Here is an 18958-nt window from a genome sequence, read left to right as displayed (position 1 = left end):
AGGAATAAGGTGGAGAGTGATACAGTAGAACGCCTAATGCCCTCTGGCTGCCACATATACTTGCACACACATTTACATACACTACATGTGCATCCTCATGCAACAAAATAGAAGCATTAAAATGAAACAAATAACAAAGAGGTACCTAGTGGAATTAAAAACACATTTGTACATAAAATGGGATTCAAAAAAAGATTTACCCAACACGCACATACACACACACACACACACACACACACACACAATCTGTGGCCAGGCCAATGAGATGGCTCATGAGGTAAAGGAACTTGCTAATAACTAATAAACCTGGCAACCTGAGTTCAATTCCTGTAACCCACGTAGTTAGAAGTAGAAAACTGACTCTGCCACAGGAGGTCCTGACACACACACACACACACACACACACACACACACACGCAGAACTTTGGGGTAGGGGAGAGAGAGAGTCAGAGAGTCAATTTTAACCTGGTCCCTGCAAATGTTGTTTTATATTATTGTAAACAACTAATGCTTTAATAATTTTGAAAGTGCTATTGGTCTTACCTAAAGCTTTTCCTCTAGAATCTTAGATGAAAACTTCCATAAGTTTGTTGGTTCTCATTCTATTTTTTGCCAAATAAGTGCAGAGAAAGAGATCCTTGTATAGTCAGGGTCTTCCTGTGCAGAAATGTGTATTAGTTACCCATAGGGATCGGGTGTGATTGACAACACCCCTGGCTGTCAATATTGACTGTCTTTCCTCCTGGACTTTCTAATTACCCCTCAGAGCATTTTTGTTTACGTTTCCTTTGGATTATTGTTATCTACTTAGGAAAACAATTTACAGCAGAGTAAGGGATACCTGTGCCTTCCTTGTTAAATACTGTTTTCACTCTTAGTAAATTACCTATAGAAGCAAGTTTCAGTCATGGTTTATATTCTGAGACTTTGGAAGAGAGGGCTATATGAATACGAATGCTTAGAAGGAACACATCATCGTTACGGCCCTTGAGTATTTTCATCACATGATGTTATTTAAAACCCTCTTCAAAAGAATCTTTACTTTCATTAGTTACACTTATCGAGAGTTTCAGTCAGTTATGTATGAAAATAGAGCCCTATAATGAATCCCACTTACCTACTGTGTACATCACTTTTTTTCTTAGAGCCAATCCCATTTCATGTATAACCCCTTCTACTTTCCCTCCCCTCCTTGAGATTCTTTTAATGTAAAACTTAGAATAATTTTTATATAGCAATGACTCAACATAAATAGCTGTAAAAATGATCGAAATGCTAATTTTACAAAAGGAAGTAGCTGAGCTGAGTATAGTAGCACATGCCTAATCCTGCTCTTGCCTGATACTGGCAAGAGGATTAGGAGTTCAAGGTCAACATCAGCTGCCTGAGGAGTTTGAGGCCGACTCTAGCCACGTGAGAACCTCTGCAAATAAAACAGTCCCACAAAGTTTATAAGTTTACTCTTATCCATCTTCAGATTTCTGAATGTCTCAATCCTTCTAGATACAAATAAGGTTGAGCCATTTATTTATCCATGTAGTAGGATGCATCTCTTTGCAATAAATGAACATCTCTAATATCCCTTCCTCTTCCAGTTTTCTTTTGTTTGCCTATGTATTTATTTAAAAAGCAGGTCAAATGTCCTGGAATTTCTTAGGTGTGGGTTTAGCTATCTGTGTCTGTTGGCATACTGACATATTTTCCCAAACGTGGTATTGTATACCCACTGGCAGTTAGTGCCACTGACCTAATGATATTGAAGTCCCGTTGGCAGTGGATCTTTGTCCTTGATTAGGAATGCTGGGTGGCAGTTGGGGAACATTTCCTATTGTACCTCTGATTTCTAGTTATAGTACTTCTTAATTTCATTCTAACAACATATATCTAATGAAGATGCAGTTTCTGATCTAAGTTTTTTATTAATATTTTAGATTTGTTCATTTTTATTTATATTGTTAATGAACAATGCTGTTTAAGCAAACAAAATTATAACAACACCACCCTTATATCTCCTTCTGAAACTTGTCTAAATAGACAGTTAAGATAGGCTTATCAAAGTAGGCTGTCCATGGTGCTACACACCTTTGATCCCAGCACTCTGAGGGATATTTCTGTGAGTTCAAGGCCACCCTAAGTAGTGAGTTTCAGGCTAGGCAAGTATAAATAGTAAGACCTTGTCTTAAAAAAAAAAGGAAAAAAAAGTTAAGATGGGTGTTTTGGGCTGGGGGGGGGGGGGGCATGGTTCCTTTACCAGTCTGAATCTCTGTTAGATCTGATTTAAATCTTAGGAAGCAGCATAAGGCATTGTGTGTCTATAATCTTGCCTTTAATGTGTCATCATGACACATTTTATATGAACTCTTTAGAACTTGTAGAGGATAAAACTAAAAACTGTGGGTTTTATTTATTCGTTTTTTTTTAAGGAAGAGAAAACAAAGAAGGCGTGAGACCCATTTGCAGAAATCATGAAGAGGTGTGGTGATAATTAAGCCAATATGCATTAATGTCTCCTGAGTTTCCTGGGTAGTTTGAGCTTGGGTGCCTTAGAAATTACCTTTCTCCTATTGCCCCTCCACTGTGCTATAGAAGCCCTGACAAAGACCTGTGTATGTGTAAGGAACTAGGGTAACACAGCTCTTGTTTGTATTTAAGGAACTAGGGTAATGCGTGTCTTGTTTTCAGAGAGAGATCATATATTTTTTTAATGATATATCCTGTGAAGTAAAACCATTACTCTAAGAAGATTCTGATTAATTTGTTTGTGACATCCTATAAATCACCATGATAATATTTAGAACTCAGTGACTTCCAAACTGACTCTGCATCTGAATTTTCTGGAGCTCTTTAAAAAGGACATAGCTGTCTGGCTATCTATCTTATATATACCATAGACGCCTCATCTGCTGTGGCAGTTCACATTCCACAAGCCATGTAGATAGGCACAATGGACCCACGGCTGAAAAGTGAAGAGACTTATCTGAACATCATGATAGTTGATTTACTAACTGAAGAGAAAGTAGAAGAGGTGAACAATTTGGGAAATATTTAATGTTGCCATCCATGATTTGAGTAGTGAATGCATTAGGACCAGGAAAAGGACCCCACAGGTCCTAAGATGGAGTTGAAAATCTAAATGGCAGTTATAGAATTAAGAGGCCTGTTCTTACTAGCCAAATGCTGAACAAGCCAATGTAGGGGAGAAGACAGACTCTCTAAATGTCAGGAGAAAGTCAGAAAGCGAGTGGCCCAGGACTAGGAAACAAACACAGCCGTGGTGTGAAAGACCCACACTGTGTCCTTGCGTTTGTTTAGTGATTCCCCTGAAGCCCTGTTGTGTTCTGCTTCTCATCTCCACTAAATTCCTGACACAGATGTTTGCCTTTCCGGAACCACTCTGGTATTCTCTTTCATACATCGCCCCTGAAGCTACATCAAGAATACTACCAAATACCTCTTGGTGGCCAGCTCAGCGTTTTGTTTTCATTAAACTCCTTCCTGAGACTTCTGTCCTTATCCTTGTCTCACTGGTACTTGTGAGCTCTTCTTTGCTTGCCCAATCGTTGTTGTGCCCTCCTCCGACACACACACACACACACACACACACACACACACACACACACACACGCTGCCTTTGGATTTCTCAGTGAACACACTCAACTGTGGATCTGTCTTACTTTTTGGTCAGATTTTTCTCAGTACATCCCCCAGTGTGACTTCTGCCCTGAAATCTGTTTTGTTCTGCCTTCCAAATAGAGTCACCCAGAATACTCATTGGTCCTTCTCTGAAGTTTTATTCATTATCTTATCAGCTCTCCATAAACTCCGTGTTTCTAGCAAGCTACGATTTAGCTATGATGAATTAACAAAGGTGCAACTCTCATCACCATCCATCCCTCTGTACATATTGAGTTAATCACCAGCCCTCTTTCTGACTCTGTTTCTGGTGTCCATTTGTCATTTGTCTTGACTGCTGATGAAGCTCACTTTCTCCCACTTGGCTTTGTTAAAAGCTTGAGACCATAGTCAATGGAGTTCATTTCAGCATAGAATAATTCCTGAGTGGTCCAGGGAGAGCTGATGGGAGTAGTTGGCTCTTAAAAGCTGAACCTGAGAACAGACTGAAGAAAGTACTTGATTAGGCTGTAGATAGGCATTATCTCTCAGTGTAGTTTATTGAATAGTTTCCAGTTACAAACAGATCGGTTACCTGGGTTTCTGAAATTGGCATAAAGCTCAATTAAAATTAATCAGTTAAAAATAGTGCATCTAAGGTAAATTTGTTTGTTTACAGAAACAATCTGGGCAAGAATATCTTGTGTTTGGTTGGTAAAACACATGGTGGGGGAGGGTCATGTGGATATGTCTATGGTGACATATATGCTTATAATCCTAGCCTTTGGGATCCTCAGACAAAAGGATTTCAATTTCAAGGCCAGCCTGAACTATAAAACTGTCGCAAACTAACACAGTTTTAACTTAATTGTGAGTGTCAGATACAAGCCTACTAGCAACAAAATTCATTGATTTACTAGAAATTTCAAGCCAAAGAGCAAGACAAGGGATGCAGAACCACAGGAAGCAATATAACTAAAAAGTTTGTTAGTAAATGCAATGATTCTATCCTGGAGAAGAGTATGTCTTATAAGCCCCTACCCCACCTGTGATGGAACCCTAGCCAATGTTGTGTGGATCTGTGTAGGTAACCACAGCTGCTGAAAACTCAGGATTGCAACGGTCATGTCATGTGCAGAGGGCAGTATTCCATATAATGTTCATTATTAGGCTCAGTGACTTTAATAATCAAAGCAATATAATAGTTGCATAAAACTCATTTTCAACTGTTTGGGAAAACATTAAAGCTCTTAAAAACGATCAGGAGTTTTATCATATTAAATTTATAATAAATTTTATTAGAAAAATGTTAGTTTCTTGAAATTGGTCTTTATATGGTTTGGGGCTTTTTAAATCAAATGTCCAAAAGGATTTTTTTTTTTATAATGTAGTTTGACAAGCTAAATGAAAGGAAAAAAAAAACTAGGAATAATAAGTAATATTGATGAAGACAAAAGTAATATTGAGAAGCAAGAGAAGAATTTGCTCTACCACATTAAGATTTGCTACAAATAAAGTTTAAGTAGTTGTAAAGGAATATAGAAAAGGGATATGCATGACAGAACCTCGTCTCAAGACATGACATATATTAGTCCCTACCTGTTGTCTACTATCTGAAGAACCCTGTTAGGCAGGTGTAGCTGTACACATCAGCATTGAAGGTGGCGGTAAGAGCATTGGAGTGCATTGCTGGACTTGATACTGTCTAAAATAAAACCACACATAGGGGCTGTGGATGACTCAACGGATAACGGTACTTGTAACCAATCCTGAAAACCCGAGTTTGCTACCTGGTGCTCACATAGTGGAATGAAAGAATCTACTCCGCAAGTGTCCTCTGGTTGCCACATATATGCCATGTCTTGTACCCCAGTCCCTTTGATTAAAACAACAACAAGTAAATAATATAAAATAAATAAATCACACATGGGGATGTGAAAGGGTATAAGGAAATAACATTGAGATATTTATTTATTCATTTTTCAGGTGGGGCCTTGCTCCATAGCTCAGCCTGGCCTTGAATTCTCTGTATAGCCTCGGCTAACATTCAATGGCACATCTTCCTGTCTCCTCCTCCCAAGAGCCGAGGTTACCGATGTGTGCCACCATGATCAACAACATTGAGTTTTCTTTTTAACGTAGTTGAAAAAAATTATTATATGGTTATTTCTTTTTAAAAATGTAGTATATAAAATAGCAGATTTCCTCCTGGCATTTCCACACACGCTTTGCCTTGGTCGGTCCTCTCTCTGCTTTTCCCCACTCCCCTGACAACTCACACTGCTTCTGTATTACACTTTTTGTTTTGGTTTGGTTTTTGTCATGTGAGTTCTGTTACTCTCTTCCTGGTACCTCTCCACCTCACAGGCCTTTTTCTGTACTCACAGTTACTCCCACAAAAACACAAATGGGAAAGTAGAAGCTAGGATCCACGTATCTTTAATGTTGGGACTTTAGAATAGAGTCCAAAAGACAAATCACAAGGAGATATGCATTCCCTGCGCCTGAATTTCTTTTTAGGTTAAACTAAATCAAAGCTGAATACTGCCTATCTGAGCATTTGGAACTGACCAGCTTTCCTTAGACTCTGCCAAGCACACTAAGGAGCAGGCTCCCCTAGTGTGAGGAGCTGATACAGAGACAACAAACTGGCCGCACCAGGCTGAGCTGCACATCCGGAAAATTTATTTAGAATTTATGCTTTATCTTAAGTTTGAGTTTCTCTCCAGTTTAAAGTACGAATAAGTTTTATATCAAGTTTGGATTACTGGTTTTTCTGATACTCAGTCCTAGCTTCCTAATGGCACCTGGTGGCTGGAGTTGAATGGCCAATGTCACTTTTAAACACGAGTGTGGTTCTCTTTGGCTTTCTCAGCAGATTTCAACCCTTTTTCTATTAACTGCTTTGCCTCATAGGCATGCAGCTTATCACCTGAATTTGGTTGCTAAGGAAGGATGGAATTGCGTGTGTGTAGGCACAGCATCCTCTCAGCTGATGTTTCAGGTTGTTTTGGTTTTCTGATGTTTTATATATCCTGATCAGCAATCAGGAAGTGGACAGGATGTTTGTCAGGTTCTATCTAGTACTGTGATTTTACAGTCTGGTTGGAATAAACCAAGGTTTGTGACTCTTTCTCTTTACACGTGGTGCTAGAATGTCGGGAGCTGGAATAGGCTTTCTGCAAGACAGGGAGACCTGGAGGACATGCCGCCTTAGCATGGAAAAGATATTCTTGAGGGGCATACTCGGACAGCTAGCAGTTCAAGTAACCAGCCACCTCATTCAGATGGCTTATGAAAAATCTGTTTCTTTTATTAAACAAAACAAAATCCATATGAAGAAAAAATCTGAAATAATTATCTCTTTGTTTGTTTATTCCAGCACTTGAGAGACAGAGGCCAGCAAATTTCTGAGACCCAGGCCAGCCTGGTCTACAGAGTGAGTTCCAGGACAACTAGGGCTACACAGAGAAACACTGTCTTAAAAAAAAAAAGAAAGAAAGACAAAAGAAGAGGAGGGGGAAGGAAAAGGGGAGGGGAGAGGTAGAGGAGGAAGAAAAAGAAGAAGAAAGAAATTTTGACTGCCCTATGAAAGCTTTCCATTCCGTGTTAACATTTACTGATGGGCTAACAAGGCCAGCAGAGTAGCAGATAGCAAATCTGATTAGTAAACAGGAAACAGTCTGGCCTCAGTTCTTTCATTCAGCTTAAGGTCTGTTTGTTCGCATGAAACTAACCTGCTTGCTCCATTTATTTTGTCATCAAATAGACATAACTTTATTGCAATGCGGAGTCTAGAGCTATCATTAAGGATATGAAATGTTATCTCAAGAGAACCTTTTCGAAGTCTCTAAGTGTCTTGGGTAATAGATAAATGTCCAGCCTAGGACCAAATATTCTATGTGTCAACCTAAATTATTTCCTAGTTGCCATCTTTTTTCTAGGCTCCTGTGTACATATTCTTAAGTTTATAACAAAACGCTTTTCCCACGAAATCCCTATTTCCAGCCCTACCTATTACCAGCAATAGTGTGGGTAACATGTAAGCCCATGACAAGCTTTACGAGTCCCCATGGAGTCTCTTGCAAGGCCATGCCTCAGAGTTTCTTGTTATGTTTTTATGGGCAGTATCAAGCTTATAATTTCTTTACCTTTTCTCTCTTAGACTTTCTTACAAGGACATAGCAACTTTCGGAATAGATGTGGTGTATGAAGCAACGAGCTGTACACTTTCTTTTCTGAATGAAATAGCTGTGAAACAAACACTTCCCATCTTCTCTGTGTTTCTGATCTAGTCTGGTACGCAAGATACTGTCAGTGCTGGCTAGACATGAGCATTTTTCTTCTTGTTCTCTTAACTCAGTCACAGCCAAGTCTTCAAATGGAGAGCGGGGTCTTCCTCCTGGGCAGTCAATTCTGCAGCAACACACAGCATTCTCACTAATACAAAAGAGACCACAACTCCACTCCTTCAGTGAGCTTACCCTTGTCAAAATGTTAGGTTCAATGTCTACAATTGAACCATGGATTTCTTTGACATCATTAGTAGAACTAAGTATTTAAGTTACGGGCCTCCCAATCTTTGAACTGCAGGTATATTCAAGGAGAATCCTTAAACAGTTAAAGAAGTCAGAAGTTTTACATTTCTGGCATTCTAAAAGACCATGCAAAGTGGGAAAAAAATGCAGCTGAGATTTCTTTCTTTAAAGCTCAAATCCAGATTGGGGGTATTCTCTTTGGATAACTTAGCAAGGACTGAAGCAACCTGCCACCAATCCCGATGATCAAGCTTGATTCCCTGGAGGGCACATGGTAGACAGGCACCCGCTCCCACAAGTTTTCCCCTGCTGTCCGCAAGCTCGTGGTGAGCAGGCCCCCACTGACACCGAAAGTAAATAAGTACATATAATTTTAAAAATTCTTCATGATGACAGATCAATCAGTTTATAGGTTTGTAGTTATAAAACTGTGGGTGGGGAGTAATATTAAGATTAAAGGTGAGATAAAAGACTGTATCTGTTAAAGTGCATAGTCTTTGGTTGCTCCCAGTTTGGAGGAAAATCAGTGGTCTCTATTTTGGGACAGTTGGAAATAACTGAATTTAGACTAGCTGTCTGAGCAATAGTGTCGTGCTCAACTGCGGTATTGCAGGTCTGAAACTTGTGAGACTAGAGTCTCACAATAGTGTCGTGCTCAACTGCGGTATTGCAGGTCTGAAATTTGTGAGACTAGAGGTGTTTTTTGGATTTGGGGGTTTTTATATAGATTTCATTATTTGAATAGTCCTCATTTAAAAGTCAGAACTCTGCAATGCTACAAAATCTGAAACTTATTGATTGTCATGTCAGTGAACAGAGATTTTCAGATTTGAAGGGAGTTTGAATATTCAGGTTCGGGATGCTCAATCTAGTATGTGGGTAATAAAGGAGACGCTCCTTAGTGCTTGGGCCGAGACTCACGTATTAGGAAAGCGAGTCTTCATGATGGCTAACTTATTCTGGCATGGTTTAGAACATATGTATATCATATATGTAATCTTTTATCATAATATGATAAATATCATAATATGATAAAAGATTAGTCATTATGCTTTACTGAGTCTAAATGGTGGAGTTCGGGGGACTTGGTGGCACTCAGTCTGATTTCCTGGATATCTGAAGCTTTTATCGTCATCTGATCAAATGCAGAAGTTCCTCCAGTGAGAGAAGATGAAGGACACGAATGTTCTTCTTGAGCTTGCCTTGTGCTCTGGGAGGAGGCTTTGCTTGCTGAAAGAGAGCATGCAGTGGGTGAATCGAGCCCATATAAACCCGTGAAGCAGTGAATGCCAGCCATACCATCTCATCAGCTCAGCAGGGCACGCAGAGACATTTTTCCCAGCTTCCCCCATACATGGTCTCAGAACAGTGTGAGGGTGGACTTCTGTGTTATGCGCTGTGCCACCAACTTCCCTTGGCAGCTGCAGGGATTCTCAAGTTATTCTGGCTATGCAGCCACTGGAAAGCTAATGAGGCTGAATACTTTCACAGTAAGTAAGGGTATTTTCTCTCAGTGACTTGGCACTGTGAATTAGAATAACCAAATGTAAATGGCCATACCTTTAAAATGAGGGCCTTAGCTACTTACTGTTCTGTTGCTGTGAAGCCCATGTCAGGCTCAGGCTGTCTTGCTCAGTGTCTGTCTGTCTCTGTCCTGCTCCCTTCCCTCCTGCTAATCAGGATGTAGCTGTCAGCCACTTCCCTAGCTGGGCCTTTCTGCATGTTGCCATGCTACCTGGTGTGTTGATAAAGGCCTAACCCTGTGAAACAGTAAGCAGAGCCCCAGTTACATGCTTTCTCTTATAAGAGTCGCCTTGGTAGTGGTCTCTTCACAGCAATTGAACAGTCACAGAAATTGTCATCATGGAGTGGCATATTGTTGTGACAGGCCTGCTCATGCTCTTGGAAGAATATGGAAGATTTGGGGATACTGGACTAGAAAAGCAGTTGGGTGCTTTAAGTGGGGCTGAAAGGGCCATATTTGTGGGAGCATGGAAGGCAGTGCTGAAAGCAACTTGAACTCTGGGGCCCCAGCTCAAGAACTTTCAGAGGGCAAGGTTATTAGCAAGTATCTTAGAGACCATTCTTGTGAACCATCTCTTCAGCCTTGCACCTTTTTATTTCTAGTAAAGACATAGTGGAACAGTTTAAGACAAAGTGTCCTTGTTCCTTGAGAATCTGTACAGCTTTTGTGGACAACCAGTGGAGCCCAGTAGAAAGTTTGCAGTCATGGGGCCTGTACTGAGCCTTCAGTGGAGAGTTGGAGGCTATTTGTAGAATGGAGAGAATGGCAACAGGTCTTTACTAAGCAGGGAATGGAAGAAGTGGGAGCCCGAAGTCCTTGGGGGCTGCCTAGAGGTAAGGAAAAATACGTACTTTCTAGTACTGGACAATATAAATTAGATCTAGGAGTGGACAAAGCTAGGGACTTGCGATCGAAAGAGACTTCCATTACAAAGACATCTGCCTCCCCCAAACCCCTGGTTCTTCCAAAATCTAAAGACAGTGTTCCCTAAGAGAAGAGGGTCACCATAGCCAGTGAGAAAACAGACTACAGAGAGTGACTTGCCGGTGCCTAATGATCTTAGACGATAATTGCCAGATGGTTTGGAAGTGAAACGTGGTTTCTTCTTATGTATCTTCTCCCCAGTCCCCTGATGGCTCTTTTTAATCTGTGTCTTATTCTTTGGCATTTTGTTCGTTTGTGTAGTGAATTTCAGTCATTTCACACACCCCCATCACCATCTGTCTTCCCCCACTCCTTCTGCAGCTGAAATCCTTCCCAGCCCATCCCTCTCATTCTTCAGTGTCTTTCTTCTCTGTGTGAATTACCCACTGAGCTTGTTAGAGTTGCTTCCATGAGCATGGGTAGAAAGTTACTTCCTGCAGCGTGGACGACTTACCCGTAGTTACACCACAGAAGAATGACAGCCCTTTCCCCAGCACTACTAATTGTTAGCAATTTTTAAGGTAGGGGTGGGGCCTCATGTGCCCTTCCCCATTTCGTGATGAAATGATGATGGGCTCAATCTTGTACAGGGAGCCACAGATCTAGGAGTGTTTCTGAGTGTAAAGGCCACGTTGTGACCAGAAGACGTCTATTTGCAAAGCATTTTCCCTTCCTCCATCTCTTCCAGTCTTTGCTTACTCCCTCCCATAATTCTCTAAGCATTGGGAAGGGTGATAACAATGGCCCATTTAGGGTCAAGCACTCTAATATCCTCCCTTCTTGGTAATTCTGCCAGTCTCCGTATTAATCACAGCTTGCTTCAACGAGAAACTTCTCTGACCAAGGCTGAGAACCTAACATGATTTTCTGCATTTAGAACATTAATGTCGGAAGCTGGGAGATGATGCTGAGTAGGGAGGACACAGGCCTCCTGGATATTTTGCCACATTACTGTTATCTTCAGAGTAGTGCAGCTTTGGTTCAACCCTGAGCAAGTTTAAAACCTCAGTGGCTAGTTGAACTCTGTAAACTCAGTTTCATTAAAAACAAAGATAAGAATGTAGTAGTCTTTATATCTGTTATCTATGGAAATGTAAGACATCTCCCAAAACATTTCACCTCGGTGTGTTTCAGTGGCAGTAATATTCTCTGTTTATATATCAATTTTAGTTTGCCTTAAAAACTGACACAAGTATATTTTGTGTTTAATCTCTCTTTAAACAATAAAGTTTCGTGTAACCAGTAGAATTAGGTTAAGCAGATGCGATTTTTTTAGCATGTTAAACTTAATATTTCATTTGAAGGACCATTAGGGTGCCATCCCTAAGACTACTAATAATACAAACCACTTTAGGAGTGATGCCCCGACATAATCCAGCCTTGGGGGACATAGGTGAACGGGACCAGGTTCTGTCCTACTGATTCCACTAACAAACCACTTGGCATATGCCTTGTATTGTTTTCTATAGGCGGAGGCACTATATTGGAGCTTTATTGTTTAGGATTGTTTACTCATTAAAATTGTTTTGGTGTAGTTTCTTTATCGTCTAGGTGGTGTCTCCCGGGTAACAGACTTCATGAAAAGCAGAGGAGTGGCTTACGTGATCAGCTTTACATTAGCCCCTTCCTGGCTATAACTTTCTGTTGCTGAGGTTTTCGTCAGAAAGAATTCGAAACTTTGAACATGCCATCTGCATCTTAATTGCTTAAACCTGCAGACTAGCAGAGGCTATTGTACACTCTCTTTCTTGTAAGACTCGTAAATAATTATGTGAAAATTCACTTCTGAATTTCGATGTTTCCAAATTGCTACAGATTCCTCTCCTATAACCACTCCTCCCCTGACAGTAAGGCGAATAAGGAGATGTGGAGGTGACTTCTATCTTCTCAGTGGCGTAAAGAATGAAACACTTGTTTAAAGCACTCCGAGAAATGCCAACCTTGTACAACTTAGCGGAAACAAACAATATGGCTGAATTACAATCTGATTTTTACTGTGTCGGGAAAAGTGTATTTGATCACTGTAAATCTGGAGGTTATCCTTTTGTGGATGTCACTGTCATTTCACAATCTGTGTGACTGAAATAATTCTTCTGTCGAAGCCATTGCATGTGTAGACAGAACATCAAGTCTGTGTTCTCCTGTGGCCTGAGCCTGCTTGCAGGGTGGTCGGAACGGTAGTAAATGTAGAAGAGGAAACTTGGTTTGTTTTAATATACACATGGTTTCAGAACAACCTGTGTCATGGAGGTAAAGATAGTAGGGACTTGATTTCCCTACAGAAGTTCTCATGATTCCCAATCTCTGTCGTGAAGGCTTAGCAGCTTTATGGGTTGTCTCATTGCCGGGAAACACTCACCCTCAGGACTGTGGTAACCAGAAACATTGTTACTTGATCTTTTCAGAAAAAGTCAATCCAGTATTTTATAACCCAAGGAAAAACTGGAGGAGGGTACCAAAGAAAGGAGGGGAACGGCAGGCAAGTGCTTCCTTCTGGAAGTTCTGTTAGCACACAATCAATGGCCATGTCTTCACTTGCACACATAAGATTCTCTGTTTGGAGCAGAATTTATGCAGTAGCTACAGCTTATGCCTTTTTAAGAGAAATATAATATTTCACATTCATTATCATTTAAACACATTCTATTCTTGATGGATCTTCCTTTTGGCTCCAGTTTGAGACCATTTGCTAAAGTTCAACTTTAGGATTGCGTACTCTTTCAAAATGGTTGTGTCTATTGGTACTTCTGCCAACAGCAAATAAAAATGCTGACATTTGCAATCTTTTTTTCTATCTGTTCTGGTGAATTGGGAGCTCAGGGAGGATGCACGTTGTTGGTGGTTTTAACTTCATTGATAAAGATGAGACTGAACTTGAACTAAGGAGTAACTTACTTACAAATTATACTCATTTGAATAAAAATTAAACTATTCTTTTAATGTTAAGTAGTGGACATTAGAAGGTGGCCAAGATCTATGCATCAGTTTAGACTTAGTTTATCATTCATCTGAAATCATTAATTTTCAGACACGTTAGACCTCCTCATTTGCCCATTTTACAGATGAGGTGACTGAGTCACTTCACAGACTTAGGATCATGCCAGGTGTTTCGTCCTGACCTCTCAGAAGAGTCAGTATGATAATATTGCTCTCCCACTCATGGGAGGCCTCTGTTACTTCTTTTATTCCTTTATTTGTTCAGTATTGAGTGCATAGTGTGACAGGCATTGGGCAGGGTCTCTGGGATTCAGACAGATTTATAATCTAATGATGTCACTATCATATTGCAGGTTACGGCTTTCAGATCACAGCCTATTTCATCAAGAGAGGGATACGCCTTCGCTGTATTCAGAGCTCACAGAACACTGGTAAGAATCCAGTTTCTTGGACCAGGCATTTCCATAATCAGTTTGTCCAAAAGAAGATTGAAAATAGGAGGCTAAATGTTCTTATTTGCTTCTGTGGCTACATCATTTAGTATTTCAAAGCATATGATCCCTCATGCTCCATGCATAGTGCTTACTGCCCACGAGAACAGAGAGCAGAACCACGGGACGCTTCTTCCTAATGCATCACAAGGGATTCCTTGGGTTTCAAAAGTGACTCAGTCTGCACGTGAACTTTGATTCATTTTCCCAGGTTTGGGGCAAATGAGCTACAAGAAAGTGCTTTCCCAGCCCAAAGCCAGCAAACCTTCCTTATGTATTTAATGAGGCCAGCTTCCAACCCTCACTTCTGCAAGTCATGATACAAAAAATGATATCATGTCCAGTCAGCCACAGTGACATCAGGAGATAACAACCATTCCCTCTGTGCAGATCTGAACATTAGAAAGTTTAGCTTAGCTATTTTGGACAATGTCTTTATGAATATAAGATATGAAACAATGACTTTGAAATTGCCTTCATGGAAGTTTGCTCATAAAAGTACATGTCTGTACTTTTTTGTTGCTCATTACCCTCTTTGTTTCTTTTTTAAAAGGTTATTTTTATTTTCTGTGTGTGAGGTCTGCCTGCATGCATGTATATATGTTTCCAACATGTGTGCTTAGTATCCTTGGAGGAGAGAAGTGGGTATTGGATCTCCTGAAATGGGAGTTTTAGATGCTTGTGAGCCAACATAATGGGTGCCAAGACTCAAAGCAGGTCCTCTGGAAGAACAGATTTTGCTCTTAACCACAGATTCACCTCTCCAGCCCCTATATTAGCCTTTTATTGGAGTCATCTACCTTGTTTACCTCACCCACAAAGTTAACCCTCTAACTCATACAGTGCAGTCTAGCTATGTGTTCTGGTCTGGACTGATGTTTAAATCTTTATTTATGTATTAAGGTAACATAAATCAATTATTATATAATCAAGTAAAGTGATTGAAAAAGCTTTTGAATTGATTATCATAATCTATTCTATCTTATTCAAAAGTATTCATGATTATCGCTCTTTTTTGAGATGAAAAATAGAAATACAATATAAATGGAGTGATAATCTTGAATTTTAATTCTCATCTCCTAAATAACATTGTACTTTAATTTTTTGATTTATTTATAAGGAAGAGAAAGGACAAATAATGAACAGAGGCTACTTACAACTTAATTCCAATCCCAATAATTTATTTCAAGAATTAATACATAAATAGTAACTGTTTCTATAATTTTGTTCTTAGAGCTTTCCAAAAACTATCTGAGGTCTTCATTCATACATAATTTCTGAATTATAGACACACCCATGACCCCACCTGCAATAAAGCCTTCCTATTGGAGGCCTGGTTGGCTGAGACCAGAACAGCAGATTGGGCTGAAGTCATGAATCTGAATCTGAATCTGAAAATGAATCATGAGTCTGAATGTTGGCACATCCTTGTTAGGTAGCGGGAGCCAGGTGAGGCAGGATGGGTGGAGCGTTTGCTTAGAGCATTTGACCTGTTGTGATGAGATGCATAGTTTAGAACAGTAGTCACCAAAGAAACACCAGTGTCCCAGGGTCTTAGTAGAACCACTCCAGGAACATCAGTGCTCTTGCTGTTTTGTACACTTTGACCTAGCCAAGTGGTATAAGGTATTACCTGTATTCATATTGTGCATTTGTACAATTCATGTCTCTGTGATTAACTGACAGTTGAACCAAATGGAAGCACGTTACTATCTCATTCAGTACCTCACATGTAAAATATTGAAAGGGCCCCCTTACCAAACAGGAGTTCTAAACAGAAAGTAGCATCTAACACAGAGAACAATTATAATGGCCTGCCTGGAGGTTCTGTCTGTTCTGATAGTTCAGTGTCTGTGGTTTACCTTGGCTCTTCCTCAGCTCACTCTGCCCAAGTGGTGGAAACCCTACAGAGAGAAGGAGGGAGAAGAGACCCCAGTCCCAAGTATGCGCATCTTGCCATAACAAAGCATTACCAAAGAACCTGGGAACGAGAATTTCTATTTGCATGGTATTAATGCTTTTAGTAACTTGGTCTTCTTTGTTTTGTACAGAACTTCGTATATTTCCTGACAGATTTGTGGTCTGTGTTAGTCAACTTGCATTCGGTCCTGATACTTGGGCAAGCCAGAATGAAAAATCGGTATGTATGAAAAATATTATGTGTGAGAATCTTCTTAGTGCTAAGTAACCGTGGTGGTAGCTGTGTGTGGTGGTAGTGGTGGCGTGTATGTGGCAGTAATATACGGTGGTGGTGGCGTGTGTGGTGGTAATGTGTGGTGGTGTATATGGTAGTGGTGTGGGGGGTTGCCTTCTATTATCGGCTATTCAGTGTGTTTTAAGAGGTTAGAAATGCCTTGCCTTCTGTTTTGCATGGTAACATTGATCAGTTCATGAATTTGTTGATTAATATGTTGGGTTTTTGTTTCTTTCTTCTCTAATACCATGAATATTTAATTTGATAACCAGTATCTTATCGCTTTCAACTTTAAATGAAGCAACAACACATGAGAAAACCTTGATGGTGTTTGTGATGGTATGTAAATGAGAAGAAGCGAAATCTGTGCCTCCCCTAGAAGTTTCCACTGGGGTCAGTGGCTTCTGAATTGTATTCCATGGTGAATCACTGGCGTTTTTCATGAGAACTAGTGTTTCTCCCCAGTGTATTATTTCAGAGCTAGTAGAGTTCATTTTCTCTTGCTCTCTTTTCTCATGCTAAGCTTGAGCTCTATCAGGGCCTCGTTCTCTTTCACTGGAGTTCTCTGCTCAGACAAATAGATGTAGAAAACCTACTCAAAATGTTGTAGCTTACAACTGTGTCTTTTAAGCTTCTCGTGTGCTTTTGACAGTGTCCTTGTTGTGTGTGTATGTGTCTTCCTGCCGTCATAGTTCAGCCTATTTAACTTGTCCTTAAAAAAATAAAAAAAAAATTTAGATCTCTGGCTTGAACCTTCAATGAACAGGAAAAAAAATATAGAAGATATTAACCCAGCTATGAAGTATGACATGATTATTATGCTTCTAAAATAATTTATGGGGATATTAGATTATCCCTATTGCTTATTATTTTTTAACCCATTTGAAATTTGGCCCTTATAGTATAAAATCAGCTTCTTATCTCATCTTAAGTAAATACATAAGTGTTTCAGAGGCTCTGTGAGACAGTAGAGACCCAGAAAGAGCAAAGAACTGAAAATTCGCCCTTGCATTTGGTTCCTTTGTTTTGAACAGAGGATCCTTTCAAAAAAGCCCGTGTAACCCTTTTATTTCCTCTTCGTCCATCAAAAACAGTCTCTCTATGTAAACATAAAATAAGATCAGTGAAGCAAATCTGGCCAAAGGCAGTAAAAGTTTATTTTTTAAAAATATTTTCAGGACATTGCTTTATCTTAGTAAATTAATAAATACTAAAGTAATTCTGTTGGCATATATTTTAATAAAGATTGCTTAACTGATTTTTCAGAGCAAGAAAAAAATTGATCTGTAGTTTAAAAACACAGCTAGAACTAAACTGCCAGAATGTTATTGCTTGCAGATGGGATACAGGAGAAATCAGATCTTATATCTGACGTGTAATGGTAATACTCAATATCTTAAATTGTTAAAAAGGAATTAAAGCATCTGAATACAAATGAAACATTATCCCCTTGGGGGACTCTAGTATTTATACAGATGTAAGTTTTCCGAAGCTGCTGTTATAGAATTCCTGCAATCTGGAGAACTTCCTCATCACTGAAAACTTTCCTTGTGAACCAGTCTTTCATTTCATTTAACCGTCTGAACACTTTACATGGGAACTCGGTTTCCTCGTCTTTAGCCTGTTCTGATCTTTATTGAGTACACGATCAAAGTTGCCCATATTAGTGCATAAGAAAAGTCATTTATATCTCACAGTTCTTTCTTTTTTGGGGTGGTTCATTTACTTATGTCTCACTTTCTCTTCACATACACTTTCTCAGCAGCACAGACACGAGTCAGGGAAACAGAGTCGAGCAGGTAACTACGCCATTGCTGCATGTGCTCCTGTCTCACCGAACAACTCCCCTCCTCAGAGCCTCCCGCCCACCACTTTCTCAAGTGTGTCTGCCATAGCTGTGAATAGCCAGGCCCTCCTGCAGACCCCTCATCAAGCCGGTCATACTGCCTTCCCCCTCACTAATATCTGACCTTTTGAGAGTCCACCTTCCCAGCTATTTAGGGGTCAGTCAGCCATCTTTCCCTCCCCAATGCCTCCTGCCAGAGAAGAAATTCATTCTCATGATGAACTCCAAATACCCAAACACAGTGATATCAGTTCCCTCCTCCACAAGAATTCGAATTTCTTTTCATTTTATATGATCACAAGAGGGCAGGATCCATCGAATTTTCTCCTGATAGTCATTCTCAAGGAACTTCTGATTAGGAAGGCCTGAGAACTTGGCTCCCCACGTAGCTATATTGGCAATAAACTGCAGTTATTTTCTTATAATTGTTTATGACTCAGTGTTTTACATCACAGGATTAATGGGGAGTGGTCTTGTTCTTGATAGCAGCCTCAACCTCTCACTGGTACTGTAGCCCTCAGGGAGGTTTCCTTTAGTTTCCTGTGCTCTCTAGGCCATCTGTGTCTTAAGTGAGAACTGACTAGGAAATCTGGGAGCATCTATTGAAAACTACTTTGCCTAGGGAGTCTTTCAGCCTTCAGAGTCGGAAGCCAGCAGTATATAACATGCCAGTTCTTCAGGGTAGCTCCACCAAAGAACATGTCCCAGATCAGGCAGCACAAAAGAGGCAGAGCAGACTGCGAGCCGTTTCTGCTGTTCCTTTACCACCGTGCTAGAGAAGTATGTTCACCGTATCAACTTTCTCTGCCCATGGGGGACAGACAGTAGAAGAAGGGTCCTCCGTGTTGCAATAGCCCTGCACGGCGTTCTTATGTTTGGCATGTGGGAACT

At 40.1% G+C, this 18958-nt stretch overlaps 1 protein-coding gene across 3 annotated transcripts in view; it reads left to right on the top strand.

The window, feature by feature from the left end:
* Window positions 1-18958, top strand: part of LOC121460000 (SLX4 interacting protein) — a 157402-nt gene that overhangs the window by 123350 nt on the left and 15094 nt on the right. For all 3 annotated transcript variants that reach the window (XM_041670087.1, XM_041670086.1, XM_041670089.1), the window contains 2 exons: window positions 13890-13967; window positions 16079-16167. In XM_041670087.1, the coding sequence (XP_041526021.1) occupies window positions 13890-13967; window positions 16079-16167 (167 nt within the window). The remainder of the gene's footprint in view (window positions 1-13889; window positions 13968-16078; window positions 16168-18958) is intronic.

Source organism: Microtus oregoni, unplaced genomic scaffold, assembly GCF_018167655.1.
Source record: "Microtus oregoni isolate MIOR12 unplaced genomic scaffold, Mior012 000020F_ref0000438, whole genome shotgun sequence".
Taxonomy (NCBI): Eukaryota; Metazoa; Chordata; class Mammalia; order Rodentia; family Cricetidae; genus Microtus; species Microtus oregoni.
Note: the sequence above shows the minus strand (reverse complement) of the source record. Positions and strands in the feature narration are given on the sequence as shown.